The following is a 26,790-nucleotide window of genomic DNA, read 5'->3' as shown; positions in this document are numbered from 1 at the left end:
AATTAGCTTTCGAACGCCTGTAAGAAGTCTGAAATCCGATATCCTGAGAGAAAGTTATGAAAGTTTTACTAAAACAGTCTTTTTACCATTTTCACTATGAATTTTATTTTTGTGACGAAAATTCCAATGGGATCAAATTTGACGGCCATCACGGGCTGAAACTAAAAATCTCTTTCATTTCCTCTAAACATGGCCAAATTGGAGCATATTATATATCAAAATTTATGAAAATGTCAACCCAGATCCAATGGTGAGGTCTATTTTTGCCCAGGAGGTCATTTCTACAAGCCCCCCTAAAACCTTCATTTAAATAAAACATCTGAAAAATTCTTTTGTCCAAAAATTTCACATGCCTAAAATCTACCAACATCCCATCATAACAGCAAACCCAAAACCCTCAAATCTGCAATGAAAAACTCATATATCTTGCCCTTTCTTTTATCCTCTCATGCATTCCCATGGATTCAATGTAGGGTTACAATAATAAAACCATAGGTCTGATACCACTTGTAAGGAAACTTGCAACAAAAAATATAACTGTTTCCACATAACTCAAAATAGATTTGAAATAAATATGCAATTGAAATCCACATGCAAGAGAATAGACAACATACCCATGAAAATGTAACACAAGATATACCCTGGGAAACTCTCATTGAAGAAAAAATTCAATCTCCAAAAACATCCATCACCATGTATTATTTAACAAAAACACCATTGTAATACAACCATGGAAGCCTTCAAAGTCATAGCCACAACAGAGCAATCTATATGAACAAGCATGAATCCACACATCCCATGTCATGCTTCCAACCTTCACAAATGCTCCCTTGGCTAACCTGTCAAACCTTGTCCCGCTCAACTCTTTCTTTTTGCTCCTTTTGTCTTCTCCTTCTCCCACAACAACTACCCTTGTGGCTACTTATGTAATAGCAAGTCTCACAAAACCACCAAGTGGTATTACATAAATCATGTGTTAAAACCATGTGCTACCTAACCCCTTTGACCTCACATTTAATATTAAAAAATTTAATTCTTTTCCCCAATATTAAATAATTACATCAAATATTATCACAATGTTACAATACAATTATCAAATATATACCATAAGAATCTTTACATGTTGCATGTCCATCTAGATGCAACATTATATAATAAAATAAAATAATACAATATAGCAATATTATGCAATGTGTGCAACACCCATTATCTGATGCAGGAGCATCTTACATGAAAAAAAATTTTAAAAAAAATTGGAGAGAGAGTGACGAAAATTAAAGGAAAAATAATAATAAAAGTAAAAAAGGGGGAAAAAGGAGAAGAAAAGGGAATTTCTATTTTTGAGGTGCATAGGTGGCGTAAATAGTTAAAATGGTTGTCATTCCATTTATCGAGGTGTGTAAGTGGAATTCTAGAAATTTGTGGACATTTTATTAAATCATGCATTTAATATTTGTTGGGCCACATGGTGGTGCTTAGTTGTATTTGGGTGAGAATTAAATATTTGTTGAAAGGTAGTTGCATTTACCTTTTATCCCACATCGATTGTGTTGGTATCATCTTAGGTGGAAAGTGCCTCTTTAAGCAAGGCATATGAGCATTTCTAATCAAGCTTCAAGGTGTGATCTCTTCTTTGTAGAAGTTTGGAGAGGAGGAAGCTAAAAGGCAAGTTTTCCTAAGTCTGTGGACAAAGCGCCGAATGTGAGGCAGTTTATAGCAAGATTATAGTGGAGTTGTGAGTTTGTGAGAAGAGTTAGTGGCTACAGTTTAGAAACAAGGAGGTTGCTTGGTGGCTTGCGAGCACAAGTTGAGATCTTGGAGGTTTTTACCAAAGTGTGGATCTGGACTAGCTAGTGTTTGGGTTGGATTTTGAGAGATCTTGCAGAACTATTATTGTAATTGCTTTGTATTTGGCCGTAACCAAGAAGGACTTACAGCCTGGCACATTGCATGTAACAATTATTTTATGAATAAAGAGTTGTGATTTGATATCAGATCTTGCATTGTTCTTGTGTTTCCGTTGTGTGGTTATTTGTTGGGGGCTAGGACATCTCCTTTGGGGATTCTCTTGCCTTGCACTGCATCAAGTGGTATCAGAACGAAAGTTGTTCCTAAGTGTGTAGACAGATCGTTGAAGTTGTGGCAGTTTGCACCAGGACTTGGGTTGGAGAAGTAGATCTGAGTTGATCTTGATCTGGTGGTGGATTTTCTTTTTGGAGTCCTAGAGCTCTTGGTTGCGAGGTGGCAGATTGTGGTTCTGACTTGCAATTACAGAGGGCTTGCAGATGGATAAATGGATGCGAAGATGGAAGACTGATCTTGTCAAGGCATGATCATAGAGAGTTTGTAGATTGCAGATCCGTGTTCTTGGACTTGTAATGTAGTTCTTGATTGTTCATGCGAGGTGGCAAGTTACGATTTGACTTGCAAACAATTTAGTTTTGTCATAAGGAGCATAGGAAGGATTTTTTACAGAGGGTTTACGAAGATCTTGGGAGATGGCTCTAAGAGGATTGGACCCTGAAATGATTGCGAATCTCTATGATGTGGTGGAAAGGAATTTTTCTAAGATGTCTACTCAATTTGAAGCTAGTTTAGTTGATCGAACTAAGAAGGTGGTTGCTCAGTTTGAAACTAGTTCGGATGATCGAGATAAGGATAGGATGAGGAAGGCATTTCGTAGATGTTTGTGGAGCTAGAGTCTAACAATCCGGAAGAGAGTTGTTTGGCTGGTTAAGGGACTTGTTCATGAGAGAAAATGTCATAACAAGGTTGAGGTGGAAGAGGTTGGTTTTGTTGATCAATTTGTGGAGTCTGGTATGGAACTTGCAAAGCAGCTAGAGGTTGTTGCTAAAGATATTCCTAACCTTGTTGATGTTGGGATGGAGATTGGTTTTCATGATCAGTTAGTTGAGTCTGACATGGAGATTGTGGAGCACTTGGTCGTAGATGATCTAGTTGCTATTGGTGGTGACTTGCATCTTGTTTTGAGAAATGAGATGGTTGGTGTTGTGAGTTTGGCATATGGTGCTAAGGAGTTACATATTGTTGTTGATATGGGGTTTGTTGTTGCTGGTGTGGATTCACTAGTTATTGATGTGGATGAGGGTTTGTTGATGATGTATTATGTTCAGTTTGTTCCTGGGAATGAGTATGCTGATTGGATAGTTGAGATCCTGGTATTTGACAGAGTGATGTAGATGTGGATGATTTGCAGATTGGTTTTCTTGTCCCTGTTGAGGTGGAAACCTTTGGTGAAGATGAAGTTGGTTGTAGGTCTTTCTTTTGGCATCAAAGTGTGGGACACACTTTTTTTGTCTACCTGGGGAGTTTGATGCAGGTGCATCTTGCATGGGAAAAAAAAGTTTTAAAAAATGGGAGAGAGAGTGACGAAAATTAGAGAAAAAATAATAATAAAAGGGAAAAAAGGGAAAAAATGAGAAAAAAAAGAGAATTTCTATTTTCAAGGTGCATAGGTGGCGTAAATAGAAAAATAAATTAAAATGGTTGTCATTCCATTTATCAAAGTGTGTAGGTGGAATTCTCGAAGTTTGTGGACATTTTATTAAATTATGCATTTAATATTTGTTGAGCCACGTGGTGGTGCTTAGTTGTATTTGGGTGGGAATTAAATATTTGTTGAAAGGTAGTTGCATTTACCTTTTATCTCACATTGGTTTTGTTGGTAACATCTTGGGTGGAAAGTGCCTATTTAAGCAAATCATATGAGCATTTCTAATCAAGCTTCAAGGTGTGATCTCTTCTTTATAGAAGCTTGGAGAGAAGGAGGAAGCTAAAGGGCAAATTTTCCTGAGTCTATGGACAGAGCGCCGACTATGAGGTAGTTTACAGCAGGATTATGGTGGAGTTGCGAGTTTGTGAGAAGAGCTAGTGGCTGCGGTTTAGAAACAAGGAGGTTGCTTGGTGGCTTGTGAGCACAAGTTGAGATCTTGGAGGTTTCTACCACAATGTGGATCTGGACTAGCTAGTGTTTGGGTTGGATCTTGAGGGATCTTGCAAAACTGTTATTGTAATTGCTTTGTATTTGGACGTAACCAGGAAGGCCTTACAGCCTGACACATTGCATGTAACAATTATTTTATGAATAAAGAGTTGTGATTTGATATCAGATCTTGCTTTATTCTTGTGTTGCCGCTGTGTGGTTATTTGCTAGGGGCTAAGAAATCTCTTTTGGGGATTCTTCTGCCTTGCACTGTATCATTATCTCAACACATCTCCCATAGTAAAGCAAAACTTGCAGACCCAAAGTCAACATGAAATTAAGTTTATAATGGAAGGAGTCAAAGCAAAACCAAACATTTTCTTATTTTATTTTTGCATGGATAGCTGGAGAGGAGGAGAACCGAGGGTTTGAAGAAACCCTAACCGCATCATGATGGTAAGAGATGGAGACTTTTTGTGCATTTTCTTCCCATTATGGCATCAAAATCTGAGGTTTTCCTTACTGCTGTTGTGATTTGGAGTGGAGATTTGGGAGTTTCAACCTCTTTTTGGAGTTGGACATATATTGGGATCGCATCATGGTAGGCTTTTTTGTATTTCCATGGCACATTTTTTGCTCCATGTTGTTGTCATAACCTGGTAGTTTGCTGAGCATTTGATTGAAGCTTGGCATGGAGATCTTCTGATGCCATGATTGGGTCTGCTTATAGCTGCCGTGTCTCCACTTATTCCTTCTATGGGAGCCACCATCTGTTCGAGTTGGGTTTTCGTATGAAGAAAATGCCACAATTCTTATGTAGACATGAGGTTTTCATATGCTGAATTTAAAGCTTTGCTTCTTCTTTCTGGGTCCTCTTTTCTGAATGGGTCCACCATTTTGGAGCTGTTTAGTGTCGGAGTATCTTAGAAATGTGGCTCCTCATTTTGACTTTATTGGTGGGTTTTTTTAATTTATTTTTAAATGATTGCTTTCTGGGTTTTTTGCAATCTGCCCTGCTTGTTCTTGAATTTGAAACTCCTTTCATGTGGGTTTTTACTGCAAACTGTATATGTTGAGTTTCCTTTTATACTGATGTTTGAATCTGCTGGTCAAGCTCCATTTTTTTTAGCCTTTTGGTTACCAAACCCTCCCTTATCCTGTAACTTTCAAACATTACTAGCTCTCCAATCAGCACCTGTTGATGTTGCTTTTCTGGTTTGTCTTCTTATTTCACTTTTCTGTTAAATACTGGGACTTTCTCTTCATTCTTTCTTGCTGGTTGGCTGTTAAATATTCTCCAAATAACACACCTTCACAATATCTAGTTCTATCACTTACTTAGTGTTTCCATCTTCAGCATTACCTGATAATCATGAATGTATTTCTCTAAAATTCGTGCAATACGATGCTGTTTAGAGCTGTTTTGAAAGATCTCAGTTTTTTAAATATTAACACACATTTCTGTCATTTCTCGTGAAGCTGAAAACCTCTGTATCCCTGTTTCCTTCTTTCACAATCTTCCTTTTGAGGGCTTTAGTACAGAGCTTATGTTCTTTTTGCAAATTTGCATTATCTTTTAAACAATCACTGTATATGCTCACTTGAATTTGCTTTGATTGTTGTCTTTAAAAGGATATTTGCAACAAAGATTTTATTCAGCACAATATGTGATCATGCAAATTTTAAATACTGGAATATTAGACTGTTTTACTTTGTCTGATGCATTCTGTTGAACTCATTAATTCCCTGTCACTGATGATACACAGAACTTCCATCCTTTTTACTATACAATTAGCTGTTTTTTAAATGCAAATCTCATACATATCCTTTCGTCTTGCTCTATTGATTGTACTTGTCAAATTCTTCTATTTTGTTTTGCATTTATAGCTGTATCATTCCTTGTTGTTTAGCTTTGACTTCACTTTCAATACACTTTTATTTGTTAATTCCTGGAACTTGACGCTTTCAACTCTGTTACTCCATCTGAAACAAAAGGTTTCAAGCCTGAAAAGACCTGTCCCTTTAATGTTTACTTTTCTGGTATTGACAGCAAAAGGTTTCAAATCGAAATGACATGTCCCTTCAATGCTTTTGTTAAACTATTTAAATCAGCTCTTCATGTGATCTTATTTCTAATAATCATGTCACACAGGAAACAAACATGTTAATAATAAAGCAATGTATCGTGATTGTTTTCCCTTTCTGTTGATCTATGTTTTATTTTGCTGAGATGAGTAGCATGATAAGAATGTGAATGTGAGGCGAGGTGAGGTGTTGACATTGCTTAGATCCGTTGGATCTAACAACCTTTTTCTGTTGGATACATGGAAGGGACGCGGTTCAAGGCAGTGAATAGATGGAAGCGAGTGGATGCAACTCAACCAATCATTACAGGCAATGACTGGTGCCCATGACCTTTCCTCTTTCTACTTCTTTCATGTTATTTATTTTGGTAGAGTAGGAATAGATGTCAATAGATAGGGACTACTCTCACGGTCAATTGTGTGAGAGAATTTCACTTTCAGCATCTTTTATCATTTTATGCTTGTAAATTTCAATTGTATTATCATGGTGAATAATATAAAGACATTATCTACTCTTTCAATATGAATGAAAAGTGTTTCTGTTTTACAATTTTGAGTATGACTTGAAAGTGATAAATATGTATGCTTTACTCCATTTGATTTTTAGAACTGAATTTTAACATGAGTTAAAACTAAGTAACAAGAATCTTTCCATCTCAAGGGAACCTAGAATTGGAAGATCGAGGCTAGAGACCCTCAAATGAAGGGAGTATAGCTTGAATGTACCCAAGGTGTTGGAGACGCTAGAGGTGGATGTATAGAGGACTCGTGTGGCTGAGAGTGCAGAGAAAGCACCAACATAGCACTCGAAATGGTCCACCAAAGTTCAACGCACGAGAGAGCAAGCAAGTAAGAAAGATGGTGACTCCTCTGACAAGTCGAAATGTGGATTGACAGAAATTACTAAAGTTCATGGGCAACATGTCAGAAATTCCTACAAGGCAGTGGAAGACACACGAGAATATCTAGACAAAGACTATTAGTTGAGAGTGTTTCTAGCAATACTACAAGGTAGAGGCATTGACAAGTTCACAATAATGTCTCCAAGTTTTGAGGAAATGAATTATTAATATAAAGTTTTCCAAATAAAAAAATATTAAAAAGACAAATTTATTTTAATCAATTTAATTAGAAGTGACTTAATTAAATATTACTTTTTATGTAATAAAGTTCTCTAACTTGTTCTAGAAGCTACATCGTGAGGTAGAGAATGGAAATTCTTGAAGGTTTATCAAATTGTTATGAGAGGGATTTGCGATGTTCAGGTGTTTACTGAATTTGATAATTTTATGGAGCAATTTCCTCAGGACAAAATCTTCAAAAATAGAGAAGTTGAACAAAAACCTATCTCTAAGTGTGGATTTGTCATGTAGTTCACAACTGATCCAAATTTGTGAAGTCTCTAATAGAGACAAATTTGCACAAATAAGGTTAAATATTAACTAGTGGTAATTTAGGGTTGTCTGAAAAACAAAGATAATTATTTTGAATAATATACTAGCTGATTCCAAAGATATTTATATTTCTATTCTCGTGGAGAATAAGAAATAGAGTCTTATTTCAAACTAGGGAGCTCAATGATATTGAAAAGGTAGTCTTTTAGCAGTAACCTTTGTAATGATTGACCCTTTCTTCTATTGTGCAGAGCTGCAGATAATGTAGAAAACATCATTTATGTTGAGGGAAATATAACTTGGGGCCACCATTCAAATGTTAGAATTCAGGCATATAAAATAATGTATTGCTGTGAACTTCCTCTTGACCAAATATACCATGAGGTTGCATGGTGAATATATTTCAGCATCAGATTTCTCGTATGAACTTTTTGCCTCTAGGATTCGGCTACTTGAGCCCCAGCTAGTTTCATTCTACTTGAGATTTATGGAAGCAATAAATAATGTACTCTCTGGCAATAAAGATAAAGAGGGTATTAATGTTCAGAACGTTAATATTAGACTCCAGAGAGAAGGAAATTCTGGAAACTGCAGAAAAGAAGAAAAAGCATCTTATAAATTGGTTGTGTCTGAGAATAGAACTATTGTGTATGTCATCTGCTACTTCAATGGAACCATACTCGAGCAGCCCACAATGGTGTCAGGAGGATTATTGGGGGCCAACACCAATGGAAATAGAGATGGAAGCGTTGTCGAAACTTGATACCCTGAAGGGGGTGGAAGTGGTAAGACCTCTATTCCTAGCTTGAAAATTTTGTCACTTTCTCCCAATAAGGATATGGTCAGGACAATTAGAATAGAACAATCTCGTTTGAGCAGTGTTGCTAATTTTTTTGTTTGTATGGATAACAATTCATTGCTTTCTTGGAAGCTTTTTCACGATTGGTTGGCTAATGTGTGCAGAAAAAGAGTTGGGAATTTATGTAAGTTTTTGTTTTACGATTCAAAAGGGAATGTTTGTGGTTTTTTTATAAAAATAAAATGAGATAGAGTCCTTAAAAAGGGTTTTTAGAGTATAGGGCATTCTCTGCTTTGTGTTTTTCCTTGGTCGCCAAAGGGTGACCTGGAACAAGTTGTAGCCCATTCCTTGCCAAATTGGGTGGAATTGAGAAGGCTTCAACTAGAATTTTGACCCCACAAATTTTAAAAACTTTTGGGTCAGTTTTATAGGGGGGAGACTCAAGAGTTACTCTGCCTCACTTGAATGCCACAAAATTTGATTGCTTCGTCTCATAAAATTTCTATACCAGAAAGAATTTCTCTAAAAATTCAAGAGTATATTTAATTGGGAACTTGTGCTTGGTAATCATAGTGCATGCTTTCATTGTAAATTAAATGGACATACTAGACGAGATTTCTTCTCTTAAAAATGCATGAAAAGAAAATTTTGATTTTGCCAATAATCATAACTCTAGGGTAAACCCTAATGTGAAAAGTGAAAAGAATAATGAAAGAATGGTTAAAGGAAATTGTAACAATGTTGATGAGAATGTAAATATTTAAAATGTTGATAGCATGCAGAATTCTGGAAATGATATTTTTGTTCTTGATAATGTTGGCTGAAAATTTATTTCTCTTTCTAATACTTTGTTTGAGGACTTCAATGTTATCCCTGTGAAAGGAAACTAGATCGTTCCCCCTTCCTCCTTAGTCAATTGTCAATAAGAACATTCTCCTTTTATTGATATTGATACCCCATTAGAAAAAAATGCTTAGCAGATAGAATTGTAGACTATTAATGAAAGAACAAAAACAATTAGGAACTCCAAACAGATGCCTTTGGAACTGAATGGTTCTGTACCTAGTACTATGGAGTCCATGGTTGAGGAGGTCCTTGACAGACAAAGTGTTCCCTATGTACCAAAAACCAAGGCTTGATATAAAGGATGGTGATGATAGTCAGTTCATTCAATTCATTAGCAAGAAGAAAATGAGAAAGACAATGGATAAACAATTTCTATCAAATTCAACAAGAAATGGTAATAAACATAAGAACTTCGACCCACCTGACTGTTTCACCAGATTATACAAGAATCAGAAACCCTGGAAAAATAAAATTTATGATGATAATCATGCTAGTTGGAATGTTAGAGTGTTGGAAATGCTTGATAGGATGTATGTGGTTAGAGAATGGTGCAAAAACATTTAGTACAAAACATTATACATCTTCAAGAGGTTAAGGTGGTTGGATTCCATGCCTCAACTATTATGTTTTTTTTTTCATGGGACCAAGCTAATTGCTTTTTAGTTTTTTTTTCAAACATGATGAGATAGGTAAAGGGGTCACCATTCTCATTGGTCCTAAATGGGCTGATAAGGTTGATGGATTTGGGGCCTCCTTGTGTCACAATGATTTTTGTGTCATTCAAGTTTGAGGACAAAATTATTAGTTTCTGTAATATATATGTTGCCAATGATTACAAAGACATGGCTTCCTTTTGGGATTGGATGGACTCGTCCCTTCCCAAGGTTCATTAGATCTTTGGAGGAAATTTTGACATGCCATTTGAGGAAGATAAATGTGGTGGCATCAGAGATTCATGGAAGGGCAATAAGCACTATTTTTGGGCAAACTTTAAAAGGAGTCTTAATTTGGTTGATCCACTTGAAAGGAAAAAGGAATCCTTATCTAGCATTTGGTATACTTGGTGTAACAATCACGTAGGAAGCAAGAGGGTACATTGCAAACTTCACGTAGGAAGCAAGAGGGTACATTGCAAACTTGATAGATTATGTGTTGACTCTTTTCTTTCTTCATTTCAAATATGTGATGAGTTTTCACCAGTGAAGGTCTCTCTTGCCACTATTTATTATCACTTCCTTATTTAAACTTCTATTCTAATTAATGTGAATGTCACTCCTACTATAACACCCAAGAACAAAAATCATTTTAGGTTAAATGTTTCTCTTCTTTGTGATAACAACTCCCTTAGTGCAATCAGGATGGCCAGCTCTCTTTCTAAATTCTGCAATAAAGGCCTTTGAGAAGTTAATGGGATTCTCTCACTAAAGTTTTGAAGATGTTTCAGATAATTAGTGAAAGAACGCTACAGATAGATCCAGTTCTAAGACTCAACTTCAATTGAAGCTTAATTGTGTTGCATGCTAATAGAAATGACAGGCAACTTGAAGAGGATCTGAGCATAACTAGACTGGAACTTAGAATATTGTAGAACTATAAATTTCAGGGGCAGGAAGTTAGTGCTCAGACAAATTGGCTAAAGGTGGGAGATAAGGGCACTAATTATTTCTTGAATCTTATTAGAGACAAACCAAAAAGAGATTTGATTGATGAGATATAGGCTAATAATGGTCTCACTAAGGACATGGATGAAATATAAAATGCTTTTTATAATTTCTACAAAAACATGTGTTACATCCAAAATTTTCACCTATTTAAAATAATCATAGAGTTGTTATATATTTCATGTGAATGACAGTTAGACAGTTAAAAACAATTGAATGTTATGATCTTGTGAAATAGAAACTATGATTAACCATTTTGATTCATGTGGAAACTACTTGTTAATTCCTCGTTACAGCTCAACTAAAAAAATATCTTTACATTTCAAGAAATTATAAAGATAGTTCTTAGTGCTATGGTGGTTAGCCGTTGTAACAATTATGAAAAGCTTTTGTTTATAGTTATCTTGATTTGAATTTGAGGAATATGTTATTATTGTGGAAGTATTCTTTTCTAGATGCAAGAGTAGACGAAGAGGAAAAAGCATTGCTTAACACGATTTAAGGAATGGGGCACCAAAAAGGTCCATTGACAAGTCATCAAGTATGGGCTCTAACCATCTTGGTGAAGGATTTAACAGCTAGGCAACATAGAGTATACCTTGGACAATCATTAGCTACCCAATCGGTTCTTAATACAAGAAAAACATTAATGCAGTAATCATGAGAATGCAACTCTATATATTGTCACCATGATATTTTAATACCTATAATTGCACCTATATATATATATATATATATATATATATAGACGCACATGTGTGTGCATAAATTAATATATTGATAAAAGGAATCTTGTGATTCAAACTACACATGCATGCATATGTGTGTGTGTGTGTGTGTGTGTGTGTGTGTGTGTGACAAGATTCGCTGAATTTTCGGCATTAGGTTCAAAATTCGACAAATCTATTCAAAAATAATAACGTTCGAAAAGTTTGCTTCAAGTTCGTACAACAAAAACTAGCTTCGCCGCCTTCTAAAAACACGTTAACATAATGCCTTTTTTGGGGGTTTTTGTAGTTTTTTTAAATAAGGGCCTCCGTTAGAGTAAATCACCAATGGTTCGACGCCCACGGCAAATATTTTTGCATTATTTCAGCGCTGGGAAATCGTTTCTGTTGTAGCTCTGCTTGTGCGTAGCTGAAAAATGTTGTTGGAATTGGAATTTTCGCTCGTTGCTGCTCGAAATCTCTATGGCCAACATTTGTTGCGTTGCTGGAAATCATGGCTGCTGACATTCCATGGTTGTAAAGCTCAGAAATCTCTGGCTGCGTTCATTCACCGACGGTGGTATAAGAAGGCCGACTTCACCTATTCATATGTTTTAGACTTTTAAAGTGTTATCATTATGTATCTTGTTTACTTTTTCAGGTTTTTATATTTTTACATATAATTTTAAGTTAGTTTTTATCTATTTATTTATACTAATAAACTATTTTAACTTTAAAATTTTATAAATAAACTGTTTTAAGTTCATTTATTATTTTAAAAGTTCACGTTTTATGTGAATATTATTTTTTAATCTAAATGTTTAATATTTAGTATGTTCTATTTATTATTATTTTAATTTATTTCAAATCTATTTTGCAGTGATAAATTATTTTGATAATTTATTGAATATACATATCTTTTGAAAATTCTATAAAGCAAATAAAGTTGAATTCCCCAAATAAAATTATACACACATGGGAATGAAAGAGACAACTTAGTCATAGAGAAACCCAAATGACTAAAGGATCTCCTTCTCATACCACTATTTCATGAGCTATTATAGTGGTTTACGACTGTTCAAAGGCCTTCATGGACTACTTTTGCACAAGACTACTAATGATCAAGCGTATATACCTTGCAATTGCTCTCCCAGTAATCACAATATCGTTCCTTTAAGGATCCTATGCTAAAACAGCAATAACCTAACTCAATTGTTACAATGACCCACATAGATGTATATAAAGAAAAGGAGTAGAAAAGTAATATTGGACAGGAGCCTAACGGCCTTTTGTAACCGACCAAAAAATCAGGGATAGTTTCAGCTGCCACCATACCTGTCTTTGCAACCCCCAAATGTATTCAACTGCAGTTGATTAAGTTACCCATAATTTTTTTTATGCATAACATTACTCCCATGAGTGTCTGGATCAGTCAGTTTAAGGCTCCGGTTTACCTTGAGAATCTGATCTCTACAACTCAGAATTATTCCTCACTAGAATGAATCATATGAAGAGTGAAGTTCAAGTCTTCATGAGAACATCTTATAGCTAAGTTAAGCTAATTTCACTAATTGGTCCAATTTCAGATTAGCATTCCTAACCATTCAATCATAGCTGATAAACATGTGACACTCTTTGTTTCTAATATTTGCATATAGGACTATTCTCTATCTAGGACAACGTTGAATTCCTTGAGACCTTAGTGGTTAGGTTAATAAATGGTATTAATATTACACAATCATCTTCCATGTCAATGCATAGCAATCAAGGAACAACAGACCTTAGATTATCAAGCTGCTATATTGGTAAATAAAAAGAAAATAATGGGATAAACAATTGATGGATTATCCTACTTGAATTACCTTGTGTTTCTATTGGAAAAGCAATCAAAACCTTAACATGAGTGAGAAAGCTGTCATCACCTGCAAGAGAATTGTGGGTGTCATAGAAGATAGTGGACGTTTGAACGGTCTTATGAAGTTTGGAGGAGCTGGCGGAAGAGAAACACCAGAACTGTTGCTATCAATAGAAAAGTCATCCATTTCATTGTTGAGCACTATACCAGTCTTCTGAGAAAGCAACTTAGCCCCAAAGTATGAATTTATAGTGCTGGTGATGGAAACAGCATTACGATCTACATCAACAATGGAAAAATGGCTGGTGCCATGGTCATCAATTTCATTCCACCTGTGAAGGAAAGTTGGATCTTGTCAGGAATTTAAAAAGGTACAATAGAAATTCAATCTCTCTTGCCAAAATGTTATGAAATGCACAATCTTGAGTCGCAGTATATGTGCTGTATCCAATTTCGCTATATATAATACATGTCTAGGTTTGTGAATGTACAAAAGCGAACATCTTAAGACATGAAGCAAACAGAAAATAACCTTTTAGGTGAGAAATAAAAGTATATGTTGCAATTAACCTTGAGTAATTATCAGCTTTGAATATTGACCCATTTTTTCTGAACTTTTAAATTAAAAGTCCCATTGCCACAATGTCTATGGAACTCACTCATAAGAAATTGATATGAGGGTAAGGAAACCCAAAATTTTGTTTGAAGCATCAAACTACTTGACAAAAGGATTATATTTATTTTCAATCATTGCATGATGTTGTGATGTGTCTTGTTATACTTATCATGCAAAACCAGTTTTTGCAGAAGAAAGCACTTGAAAAAGCAGATTGTCTTAGAGAATCACTCGTTAAGGGTTATAATAATGAAAGTGCACATAAAGTCTGACCATTACAGTTGGAGGTCTTTCCTACTTTAATTTGTTTGAAGAAAACAAATTTCTTTTCAACATGCACTACTTTGTACCAAGTAGCATATCTTTTAAGGAATGTTCCTAAAAAAAATCAAGAAGGCATCAATTGTTATCCACCAGTTTCTTACTAGCTACTTGTCCTGGAGATCACCACACATCATGCCTACACAGGTAAGTTGTAGGGAGTGAATTTATAGGGAGGGCATAGAATTGGCTGAAGAATAAACAAAGATGGATTTCTGAAGTGACTAATTGTCTTTTGAGCTTGTGACGTTGCTTTATTAGCAATATTGAAATATATCACATCATTTCCAACCTGGAGTTTTCCCATACTAGGTTTCTCTAAGGCATATCTTGTGCTTTTTGTTGTGATGCTATTTGTCCTTTCATTTCTATCAACAAGGCAAATATCATAGATCCATGATAAGCTTTTCTTGTGCGTAGTTACAGGTTTACAAAAGCAAGTGGAATTCAAATCAGTCACATACAACTTCAAGTGTCAAATACTTCTTATGTTACACCATCAAATCTGTGGATGAGAAGACTACCACATCAATAGTAATATAAAAGTATATGAAATGTAATTTATAGCATGAAGATGTGGATGGTAGCCTATAGCTGCATCACACATCAGTTTTCTGCAATATATCTCTTGGTTTCATTAGCAAATTGAATTGAACCAGCACTCAAGTAAACTAAAAAAAACAATCTAGAATTGAACATTGGTATAACTAATTACATAAGAATCAAAATATGACACCATGAGTTGGAATTTTTTTTTGGTTGCTTTGATGGAACCCATTATAATCACTGGAAAAGCAGAAATAGACACCATTCTAACGTTCTTTGAAAGAAGCTGGATGTGGATTCAAATCATGTCAGCTTATATATTTGAAATTTCTTCTCATTAATGATGTTAGGAAAGAAAAAAGTAGATCCCTCAAAATGTGAACAACTTAGGATAAGAGCCTCGGACAAATGTGCTCATCATTTTATAGCAAATGCAAAACTCTAGATTCTATGAGATTGGATTGAGTAAGTTCAGTAAACTAAAAGTGGGAAATGAAAACAAAGTGATCATTCTTGGGAAGTTTATTTTTATGTTTGGAAATAATAAATTGGACAAAAATGTTGATCCACACTAATAGCACTGATGTCGATTCGCAAAAATGGAAGAACTTTTCTATCAGATTGGTAGACTAACACTAAAGAATATAAAATTAGTTCTCTAAAAAAGCCTCAGCCCATAATATATTATAAGCTTCAAAATTATCTGAGGATACAATCACCCTCTCTTCTTCACACAAGATATTTGATGACTAAAATTGCTAATGGAAAATTCTTGGAAATATATAGATGAAGTTTAAAATTGTTAGGTTTGGGGGTTGTACACTTTGCAATCAGAGTGACATTGAGTCTATTTAATATTTGTAATGTGCTGAGATATAGATCCATATTAGAAAGGGCACCTACTCTAGCGGAATCTCAAGATTTCTTGGATGTTTATGGATTAAGGTGTCTCAACCTTTGAGAGTCCTACCATTAATATCTCAATCATATTTGATGTATATTTCGTTGCTAACTTAAAAGGTTAACAGATCACTTTTTGGGACCCATATGTGAGGATATTCCTACATGCTATGTGAGGAGAGCTCAATGAATTGTCACTTGTCATTTAGGTGCTCATTTAGACTAAGGAGTTCATAATAACTTCTCAAATATGCACTTTGGTGACATGTGTCCTGCCATTGTTGAGATAGTTATGATAGAGTCCTATTGTTTAGGAAGTTGGCACTCACTTTGAAGAGTCAAGATTGGAAGTTGCTATTTATGTGCAGGAGTTATGCAATAATGAAGTTTCTATTTCATGTTGAGTTCACAATGAAATGTTGGATGCCCTTGGAGCCCTAGCAATAATATTGTGTACTCTTGTTGGCCCACTTATAGAGCCCCAACTAAAGAAAATTGAGCCAACTCCTTTATTTGCATGTCATGCTTCTATAGCCATTTTTCCCTTTAAATTCGCATCTTAAATTTATGATTAAATGAAAGCACAAGTCATTGAACCCCCCTGAACCAATTTAACCAAGTTCATCCCAGTTCAAAGGTTCGAGGTGGTTAGATCAGGTTCAAAGGTTCAAATGTTCAACACAGATGAAAATGAAACAGAAAAGGCCATTAATGAAGGAAAATAATTTTGGGAGAAATTTGTAATTTTGAACTTGGGTTCAACTTATTTGAACAAGTTCATCTCAGTTCAACAAGGTTCAACAGGGTTCGTCCAAGTTCAAACAGGTTCAACCAGGTTCACAAGTTTGAGGTGGTTCAACGGTTCTAGAAAGTTCAACGGTTCAACATGACAGTCAATTTCTGTGCACACATCCGACAGTTAGAAAATGCAATTGAAAAAGGTTGCTGGTTATTTGAATTAAGGCTGACCCACCTACTATATTTGCCTTAAATATTCCCAAGTTTATTTTTTATAACCGTAAAAGCATGCACATGGTATATTATTTTATCCTCAAATTTCAACAATTAAAAACAATGCTTTTAATTTTGGAAAGGCAGCAATTAAAGAGAAATTATTTTATTTATCTTTGTCAAAAATCAGTTATGAAGGAAAGAATGTGGAGGAGTAAATCTGATTTTTACTCACAAATATGAGAAAGATGTATAAAAAGAATAATCAAGAAGTAGTTATTTGGGAAAGTTACAGGAAGGTGCTGGAAACATTCTATAAATAAAAGAGAGATTTTCCAAGTAAAGGGGCTTTTTCTTCTTCTTTTTAAGCAGCCTGTGTGCTACAGAGAACGGGCTCCCAGGGAAATAATTTTGTGTTTTATAATTGAAACAGAGAGGCAGAGAACAGAAGTCTTTGAATTTTTGTGTTGATATGAATGAATGGAAAGATAGTGTTTAGAATATTTGCATTGTTAATTTTATTCCTTCTGATTTCAGCGAGACTTTGATCTCATGTAATTACCCATTTATATCTCTCTTTCATAGAGATTGTGTGCATGAATAGATTTCAGAATTTTATTTCTACAATTAAACAATATCAGAAGAATGGAAGCCTCCATTAAATTTCAGCTTTCTTGATGTTCATGGGTGTGGATGGATACACTTTGTTTTATTTGTCTTCATCCGCTTTATTGTGGTTAGTCATCTGCATTTGATCCATGGTTATGGACAAATATTTATACACCTTTATTGCTTTCTGGTAAAAAACATATCAGTATTTTCATTAATTGTACATCTTTTTAGAGGGAGTTGTACCTCTCAATTCAGAGGAGAGTTATCAATTTAGTGATAACTTATCCAACTATTAGGGCAACTTGTTCTTCTTTTGGGGCATCTAGAGTTAGTTTGTTTATCTATTCTTGAAGGACAAATCTGTTTACTAACAAATTTTTGGCGACTCTATTGGAGAGTCTAAATCAAAGACCAGTGCTTAATTTAAGTTTTCAATTTATTTTTGTATACACGAAATTGGCGACTCTAGGTTTGAATTGAATATCTCTTGGTAAAAGAAATCCACTTGTAAATATGGCTTTGGTTGCAGCTCAGCCATGGAGGGCACAAATTGGATTTTTCACTTTTCCCCAATATTCAGCCATGTCTAAGAGATCAAGAGAATGTCTTCTAAAGTTTGCCGGAGATAAAACTCAAGACCCAGATGATCATATTAGAGTACTTATTGTGCATGTGGGATTATCAAAGTGCAAGAAGAAGAGGTGTTTGTCAAAATGTTTGTTGAGAGAGTCTTGTTGGAAACATTGTTGAATGGTTTCAAAATTTGCAAGAGAGATGCATTACCAGATGGGATGATTTAATGTTAAAATTTCTTACAAGATTTCAGCATGTAATTGATAGTTATAAGTTGTTGAATTTCTTTCAAATCCAGATGGAAAAGGACAAATGTGTTAGAATATATAGTCCACCAATATAACTGAGAGAGGAGGGTGGGGGTGAATCAGTTATCTAACTAATATCACAATTGTCAACTTTAATAAACTTTAACCATATGAGTAATATAATTAGAAACCACAACAAGATACTCATGCACAATAACACCAGATATGTTAACTAGGGAACCCTTGATCAAAGAGAAAACCCCGATGGGGAAGGTATCCACAAGATGATGTACTAATATAAATATTCCTTGTTAGAGGATGGAGCCTGTTAGGAGTCTATAACAACATTCAATACATAGCAGTCTTTATTAGGAGACTCCAACCCTGTTAGGAGTTGTAGAAGACAGATGGACCCACTGCGAAAATAGCTTCAAGGGCAAGACCAATGAACCCATTGTCCAAATTATCTATGCATTATTCCATGCAAAATAATAGAAATGAATAGTACCAATCCTTCCTCTTTCTTTCTACTGCCAATCAAACTTCTGCTCCTTCTGATCTTGTAACTAGATCACAACACTCACATTCAATATTCTCATGGATCACTTACTCGCATTTACCAAACACTCTACTCCTTTTCACACTTTATACTTGTTCAATACATTTGATACTTTTTACAAACAAGGAAAACATCTTTCCTTTATACCATATCTTCAAAATAATTACTTGAGTCGGCCTTGAGGCTTTCCAAATTAATTACAATAAGATAATTAATTAATTCGTAATCACAATAGCACTATCGGCTCACAGTCCATACAACTTCTCACATGTGTGATACTAAGGCTTGCACATTCGTTGACATCACCATTAGACTGTCTTATGTCATTGATTGATCATGCATGAGTGCCCTCAAATGACACTACTCAAATCAGAAGGCAAATAAGGACAAACAAGTGAATGTGAAGATAGAGATGGCATAAAACACCAAACCCTGAAGAGCTGATTAATTGAACATGGAAGGTTGTCTTTTAAAGAGGAAAGAAAATAAGAAGTGTTCATATGGTAAATGATCCATCTCATTGAACTGCATAGGTACCCAACCACTGCATCCACCTAGTATATAGGAGCATATATTGCATATATAGTTCACTCCATGAAACCAGGGAAGCATTAGTAGAACCAACAGGAGAACCCCCCTAATGCAAATAAGGGTGAGGTGACAGGCAACTGAAAAAGTGGCCAAGAACTGCATGCCAAGGAACCAAGAACAAGATGCACAAAGATACATAATAGTGTCGTGAGGTGATCAATATTTGGACACATCATGATGCTAATGTCATGGAAGGAACACTTACTCGACAAAGGTAGATGACAAACAAAGGAAAACATTAACCCCCCATGGCACCTAATCAGTAGTGGATGTATAATAAGGCACAAAATATGGTAGATCCCAAGAAGAGAGATAAAATATGGCACTTTATCTTAATGCATTTGTATTGACATACTTACAAAAGATGTCAGCAAAGATTAGAAGAGACATAAGGCTGGTACAACAGAAAGTACAACCTAAGATGAGTCATCCCATGTAACAAAAATGATCCCTAGGCCTAAAATAGCCAAAATATTCACCAAAGTACAAAAATGGAAAAACTTGAATAGAATGTACCTGGAGCAAAATCTAGAAAAATAACCATTATCACTCGAAAGAGCACATAACAAGCTTTCCAATGATTTTTTTTTTTCAAAATGGAGACCAGATGCTCAAGATGTCTCCTAGAGTGCAAAATAGAACCCTTAACTTTGACAACAAAAAACACCATAGAAAATGCTTCAAAACTTAAAAATACTTGCACCACTATGACAGGCTCAAAACTAGCTTTCCAATGATATCTCATTTGCAGAAAACAGAGTTTGTATAAGCAAGATGATGAGAGCAATTTATGTCCCAAATTGTACCATATTTTATCCTTTGTATAACCCTTCACACTCCTTTCAATCCCCATTTTCTATTCCATTTTATCCTTCTATGTTGCATATGATACGATGTATATGAGTGATATTTAATCTAATTATTTGATAAAATATGTGAATACATATATGTGATTGTATTTATTTAGCATGTTAAGTTGCAAATCTTCCTGTAGCTCTTTCACCAATCCAAAGCTCCATCAACTTTTAAATATAAGACACATACTTACTTTGATGGAAATATTACTTAGTGTTGGTTACAATAAGATAAAGACCGCAAGCCTTGATTTATATTGCATATCATTTATTGATAGTATGAAGACACATTTTATGAACCAAAGGATGTTGCTGAGCATTCAGGATAATGGGTGTTAGGAATTGCAAAGAAGACATTATAGTTGAGATTGATTTCCATAAATCAAACACATCCATCCAATTTGCTCTATATTTATACTTTTCTATAATAAAACCATTTCAAAACTGTGGTTCAACAAATGTAGATGCAAGCAATACCATTCTAGTTGGATCGATAACAGAAAATGACCTATTCCTTGCACGTAAGAGTTTTTCTGGTACAAGCTTGTTATGTACTTCTTTGAACATATTAAAGAAATAGTATTAATGCTGCATATATATAAGCAGCAGGGATATAATGTAGAAGGTGTACAGTCTTGTAAAAAAGGCAGAATACTGTAAAGGAGGACATTGCCATTATATTGCATAAATAAAAAGATACTTTGCATGATTAAAACAATGTAGAAACAACATTTTCTTTTACCCACCGTGCAAACCAGGAGTAAGGGCACGCTCCATGGTGAAACACGGTGATGTATTTCATTAGTGTGTTATTCTATTTTGTATAAATTTATATTTCTTGCTTAGATTATCATCACATCATATTTTCATGTTTGTATCAGTTAGTGAGTTTTTGATCAGTCATCTAGTATTTAGAATATAACATAGAAATGTTTTCTTTACTTTTTATCCATAGATTAGTGTTGTTATTTTTATTTTAGGAATATGTTTTTGTTTCTAATGTCCCTGTTGCCAGGAAGTGACAATTCCTGTCACTGGGATTCATTTAGTTGTTCATAGATTCAATTTCAAGTGTTGTAGTTGCATCTACAATCCCTCATTTCACAACTATCATCCCTTGATGGCATACTGCTCAGATACCTTTCGCAAGCTTATGCTCTCTGATTGACACGTATAGACCAGCCGAAGTCCATCATAAATCATTAATTCTTTTATTATTATTTGCCCTAGTGTTGGCCTATCACAAGATACAGCCAAAAAACCACAAGAAGGTCCAAACAGAGTTAAACGGGTTAGCAGGGATGCTGATTCAGTGTTGACATCAATAAATGAGGAGCCCGAATTTGACGGTCGAATGGTTGTCACGGCAAAAGAATAGTATGTCAGAAAATAGTTGTCGGAAAAATAGCCAACTAGCCAAAAAATTTGTCGAGCAAAAGCTCAGTCGCCAGTAAATATGTGGTCAATGCCAAAAATTCATATGCCAAAAAAAAACATGAACTTGGTTACAAATGACAAAACCGCCAAGAAATTCAAAAACCCATTGTTCAAGAGGCCAACAACTGCCTACCTTTGCAATGCAAGACTGCCAAAATAACCCTGAAACCACTGTCAAGAAGCTAAAACCACCATTAGAAAGGGTCGAGAGCCCCTCAAACATGTCATTAAAAAAACACCAAAATAAATTTGTGGCCAGAAAAATGCCACGTGGAAGGAGCTTGGTGGGCAAAGAGCACAGACGTGCCCCATGCAAGTATAGGCAGGCGCCTGTGTTTCTTCCAAGGCGAAGGACAAGTGGCTGAGCTGGCCACTAAGTATGAGGTCAATGGTAGGGACTCGAAAGAAGGCCAGCACGGGTGCACAAAAGCTAAAGGCAAGGTCGGTCGGTACCATCCTTGGGTGGCATTGGCCGTGTGCGTGGCAGGCAACCTACATCAGACCTACGTATAAGGTATAAAAGGGCCACCATTTATTTTAAAAGTGATGCATGCACTTTTTGAAAATAAGTGTTTTTTTTTTTTTTTAAACCAGCACCTTCTTAAAAAAGACATGAGCTTTTTAATCAAACATTTTTTTGGTGCTTTTTAAGGAAAAAATATCATCATCGTACGACCTGGGGGCAAAAACATTTGCCTCGCCAGTCAACTATCCAAACTTGAAGTGCCTTATATGAAAATTGGGGTCTTAAGGTATTGCTAATTCATTCGTAAGCTCCATTTGGGCCCAAAGTGCTCCGAAAAAAGGCTCACCTCCATATCCAAACAAAAAACCCCTGAAACCTTCAAACCCTTGAAGCTCCAAAATTCTTCAAAAAAGAAAAACAAGCAGCAGCAAATCCATGCTCTAATACCATGTAGGAGTTGTCAAAACCAAAATCATAGAGCCCAAGAATCACCTACATTAAAAATGACCTGTCACAAGGAAGAATGGAGCAAAAGGCAAGAAGATGGCTTTGAAAATATGAAAGATTTAATTCTCAGAGAAAGGAATTAGATTAGAGAATACGAAGGATCAATCCTTATAAAATGAGATCAAGCAACCCTTAAGAAACCCTGAAGGGAAAACATTTAATAACCAAAACAATTATTAAATGTGAACAACGCATAAAGTGAAATCTTAAGAAGGCATAAAAGGTAACTTAATACAACAGTCAAGTTAAAACATTTCACTCCAACATTACTATCCTCCAAACCTAAAACAAGTGAAAGGCCTTCTTTGGTTTTCCCAGTATCTTCTACTACCATAACCTCATCCTCTCTAAAACCCCCTTCCTCTTTCTTAATTCAGAGGATCTTATCTAGTGTCTATATTTTTTTTCAAATCCTTGCAGGGACTCTCCTCTGCCATAATTTGAAACTCCTCGAAATGGAGTTGAGGTACCCCTTCTACCTCTTGTATTCTCCTGAATGTATTGCCTATTCTATTTTTCTTCAGCCTTTAGTGCCAACTGGTAGGCCTCTGCCATATTGTTAACACAATGCACGCTTAACTTGTCTTGAATGGAAAAATTCAGGTCATTTGTAAAGTGGAAATATCACTCAAATTCATAGAGATATAATATGCTAACCAATGCTAACCATACAAAATAGTCCAATTGAGATACATATGAAGTAAAACACAGAATGTACCATTCATACCACAATACTAGTAGGCGAGGAAATGATTTCTTTATTAATACCAAAAATCAACATGAGTAAAATTGACAATATTCCAAATATTTATAGAAGGGTCGGTTGGTTGGAAACCAACTGACGCATTCCCTCACCTCCTAACTACCCAACCCAACTAGCTTTACAAGTACTAAACATAATAGTTAGTTTGTTCCGACTACATCTATCCCCCCAAAAAAAGGAAGTCGTCTTCCAAACAACTGTGAAACATGAAAACAACAAAAACAAACTTTGACTTCAAGAAGAAGGATAGGAGGACATCCCTGTGCTTGGAGCTCCCTTAACCATTGCAAGTCTCGTTCAATTGTCTTCTACTTTGTCCAAATGCCTTGCAATACCCGTAAAGCGTCCATCTTCTTGGCTTCTGCAGTAGCAACCTTGCTCTCCAATTCAGCATTTTCTATGTTCCAAGCTTCTTGCATAGCGACTTTCTTAGCTGCCCACTGATGTTGAAGATTCTTCCTTTCCATCCCCCAAGCTTTAGCTAGGCATTTTTCCTATTGAAGTTTCAAAAAGGTTCCCAGAAAGGCAACCTCCATAGCTGTAAGCGCCTCTATGAAAGGCGATTGTTCTTGTCCAATGGAAATGATAGAACTGCCCTTCCACGTAGTAGCCATGTCCTCCTCTGAATATCCATCCTGGTCTAGAAGTCCTCAATTTGTATAGTAGTCAGTCTGCATAAAGGCGGCCAACACCTCTGTTGTTGCTATGGCAATTTCCAAGTTTAAAGCCTTGGCCTACTGCATGAGCTTCCTAGTAAAATGCTCCATGGCATGAAGCTCAGTGAGGAATAGTTTGGCCTTGGCTGCAAAAGAGGTTATGTCCAACAGTACCCCACGCTTGCTTTGTATCTCTACTTGTTCCTCAGCAGCTGCCTCTAATGGTGAAGACACCATGCCTTCTTCCTCGAGTAACCTGTCAACCTCCTCCAGGACTGTATCTTCCTTGGCCACATCCATACCAACCACTATCGTCATGCTTTCTTGAGCGTGAATTTCCTCGGTTTGTTTATCCTCTCCTCCTACTGGTTGTACCACAAAAGCAACTGGATGGACTATTTGTAGGCCAAGAGGTGTTTGTAACCTCACTTTATGGGCATGCTTTGGCTGGCAATTTTAAGTCGATTACCTTAGTACAGGAGTGTTGTTCTGAGTAAATAAGTAGCACCAACCTTGGAAGTGATATTCTTGACACCCCCCACATCGAAAGTTGCTGCATGCTACCTACTCCTTGATTTAGTTCAAAAGTATTGGTTGTGGCCCCTCCGCAGGTGGTAAAAAAGTAACATCCCCTTGAGTCTCCTGTAGGTGACACGCAGATTTTTGCTTCCTATGAGTCCAAGGAAGATGAATCCATATCGCTACCTTCCTCTTTTGAACTCCCTTCATCCACTTCATCCTTTGCTTCTTCGATCACCACTGTTTGTTTCGGTTTCTTTTTCTTGGGTTCACCTCCATTGTGAGATCCTACACCCATGGTATCCAAATGTATCTAGTATGTCATAGTCGGTTTGTAGGGTTCTACTCTATTAGCAGGTACCGATGTCCCTCGGTGCTCACTGCTTACCTGAGTGCGTACTGCTTCTAAGAACAAGGCCACCGTATGATGAGGCATATAAAAGGCTTTGAGTTTAAACTCCATGAATTCCTGAAGTCTATCAGAAAGAAATTTAGCCCAATTATATGCTTGCCCTTTATACACTCCATCCACTGCAAGTAACATCCAAAAGGCAATTTCGAATGTGCAGCTGCCTACAGTGAGCTTGCTTTTAACCAAATCTACAACACAGCGCCACTCATCATTTGCTATGAGAATTTTCTTCAGACCCCTACTATTTTTCAAGATTCCTTCCCATTCCAGACTTGTAAGATCTTTCCGGCACATTAGTTTCAACCATTTCCTCGTCTTCTACTGTCATAGAGGTTTTTTCCACTTCCTACCCTCTATTGGGAATTCCAAAAACCCTACTTATTTCTTCTATTGAATAAGAAAGTATCACCTGTTGCTAGAAGTGTTGTACTACAGATTTATGACATGATTTGTCATAACCTGTAATTAAGTTTCGCAATATAGGCTCAAATTCTTTTAATTCAAAAATTGGCATAAAAATTATTTTATCTACCTCTACTGTGCACAACGCTTTTGTTAGGGGATGATCCACTTCCGTTACCAACCCCTGCATTCACTTCCCATCACACTTTCAAATGTAATATTCTTAGCTGTGATTGTGATTTTCTGAGCCATTTTCCCTTTGCTTTTTTCCGTCTTCCTTATTTCCTTTTTGGCTTTCAGTTCCACAAGTTTCTTCTTTTTGGAGTCAATAATGTTTCCTCTGCTCCGATTTCCTATGCTTAATTTCACCATGGTGTGTTGAGGCATCAATTCCAAGATTTCTTTAACTATTTGTATATGCCACATGTACCACCTTTTCCTCTAATGTGTTTGTTGTTAACCAACTTCCACGTGTAGCACTGAAGTACGTGTATATAGATTGCCACAGTATGACCCAATGTTTCTTCCTATCTCGGAGATGAAAGGTGCCTTTGTTGTTAATGTCTCCTGTCTTAGTCTTACATGTATAGACAACCTCCCTCGTACGAAATTTCGTACAACTGCTTCTATCAGTTCTCTATGTACAGACTCCCCACGTACGACTGCCTTCGGTTCTCCCTTCTCTGCCTTCCTTACGAACTCCTTTCATACATGTACGGATGTTGTCGGTTGTAAGGCAATGGATGCTTGTTGTTGTACAAATGCTTGTTGTACGGCTTCCCTTCCTTCCATACAGAGGTTTGTTGTACATGCACCTTTTTCCTCCTATACGGATGCCTGCAGTACGTGCACCTTTTCCTCCCGTACGAATGTCTGTCGTACGGCCTTTTTTGCCTCTCATATTGATTCCTCGGATGCTTGTAACTGTCGTACAGCATCACCACTTGTAGAGATTTGCTTCCGTACAAGCACCTGTCATACAGACATCTGCCCTACGAACACCTTCCGTACTCTAAAATGTTCTTGTACGGCCACCCTTTGCTCTCATTGTACAGATGTCCGTACAACTGCTTCTTCCTCTCTATTTTCTGACTCCGTCTCTTTATAAAATACCCATTCAACATCTGAAATCTGGTGTTGGGAGGACTATGGTGGCCAACATATCTGAAATCTACACATATATGAATTTGAGTGCCATCCTTCTTAAGTGATATGACTATAGGAGATACCCATTCACTTGTTTGTACTTTGAATATTATCCCTGCTTCTAACATCTTTGTGATTTCTTCCCCAACTCTTTCTGCATAGTTTTTATTCATTCTGTAAGGCCTTTTTTGCACTGCTCTTGCTCCAAGTACCAATGGAATCTGATGGAGACACAATTTCGGGGGTACTCCCTTCAAGTCTTTGTACGTCCAAGCAAAGACATCCTTATGCTCCAAGAAGATTCTAAAGGCTATCGCTTTCAATATTGGGTCCCAATCATCCCCTATCCATATTTCCTTAGGTTGATCTCCTTCTCCGAGATTTAACGCTTAGAGCTTGGCCTCTTCGTATTCCACCCTTTT

General features: G+C 36.1%; 1 protein-coding gene across 3 annotated transcripts in view; it reads right to left on the bottom strand.

Annotated features, from left to right (window-relative positions):
• LOC149536807 (glutathione hydrolase 1-like) overlaps nucleotides 1-26,790 on the bottom strand; it is a 117,927-nt gene that overhangs the window by 45,882 nt on the left and 45,255 nt on the right. For all 3 annotated transcript variants that reach the window (XM_089804477.1, XM_089804476.1, XM_089804478.1), the window contains one exon: nucleotides 13,357-13,621. In XM_089804477.1, coding sequence (XP_089660603.1) covers nucleotides 13,357-13,621 — 265 coding nt within the window. The remainder of the gene's footprint in view (nucleotides 1-13,356; nucleotides 13,622-26,790) is intronic.

This window comes from Cupressus sempervirens, chromosome 10, assembly GCF_028749045.1.
Source record: "Cupressus sempervirens isolate cs-2001-9-10 chromosome 10, ASM2874904v1, whole genome shotgun sequence".
NCBI lineage: Eukaryota > Viridiplantae > Streptophyta > Pinopsida > Cupressales > Cupressaceae > Cupressus > Cupressus sempervirens.
This window is presented reverse-complemented; position numbering and strand designations above follow the sequence as displayed.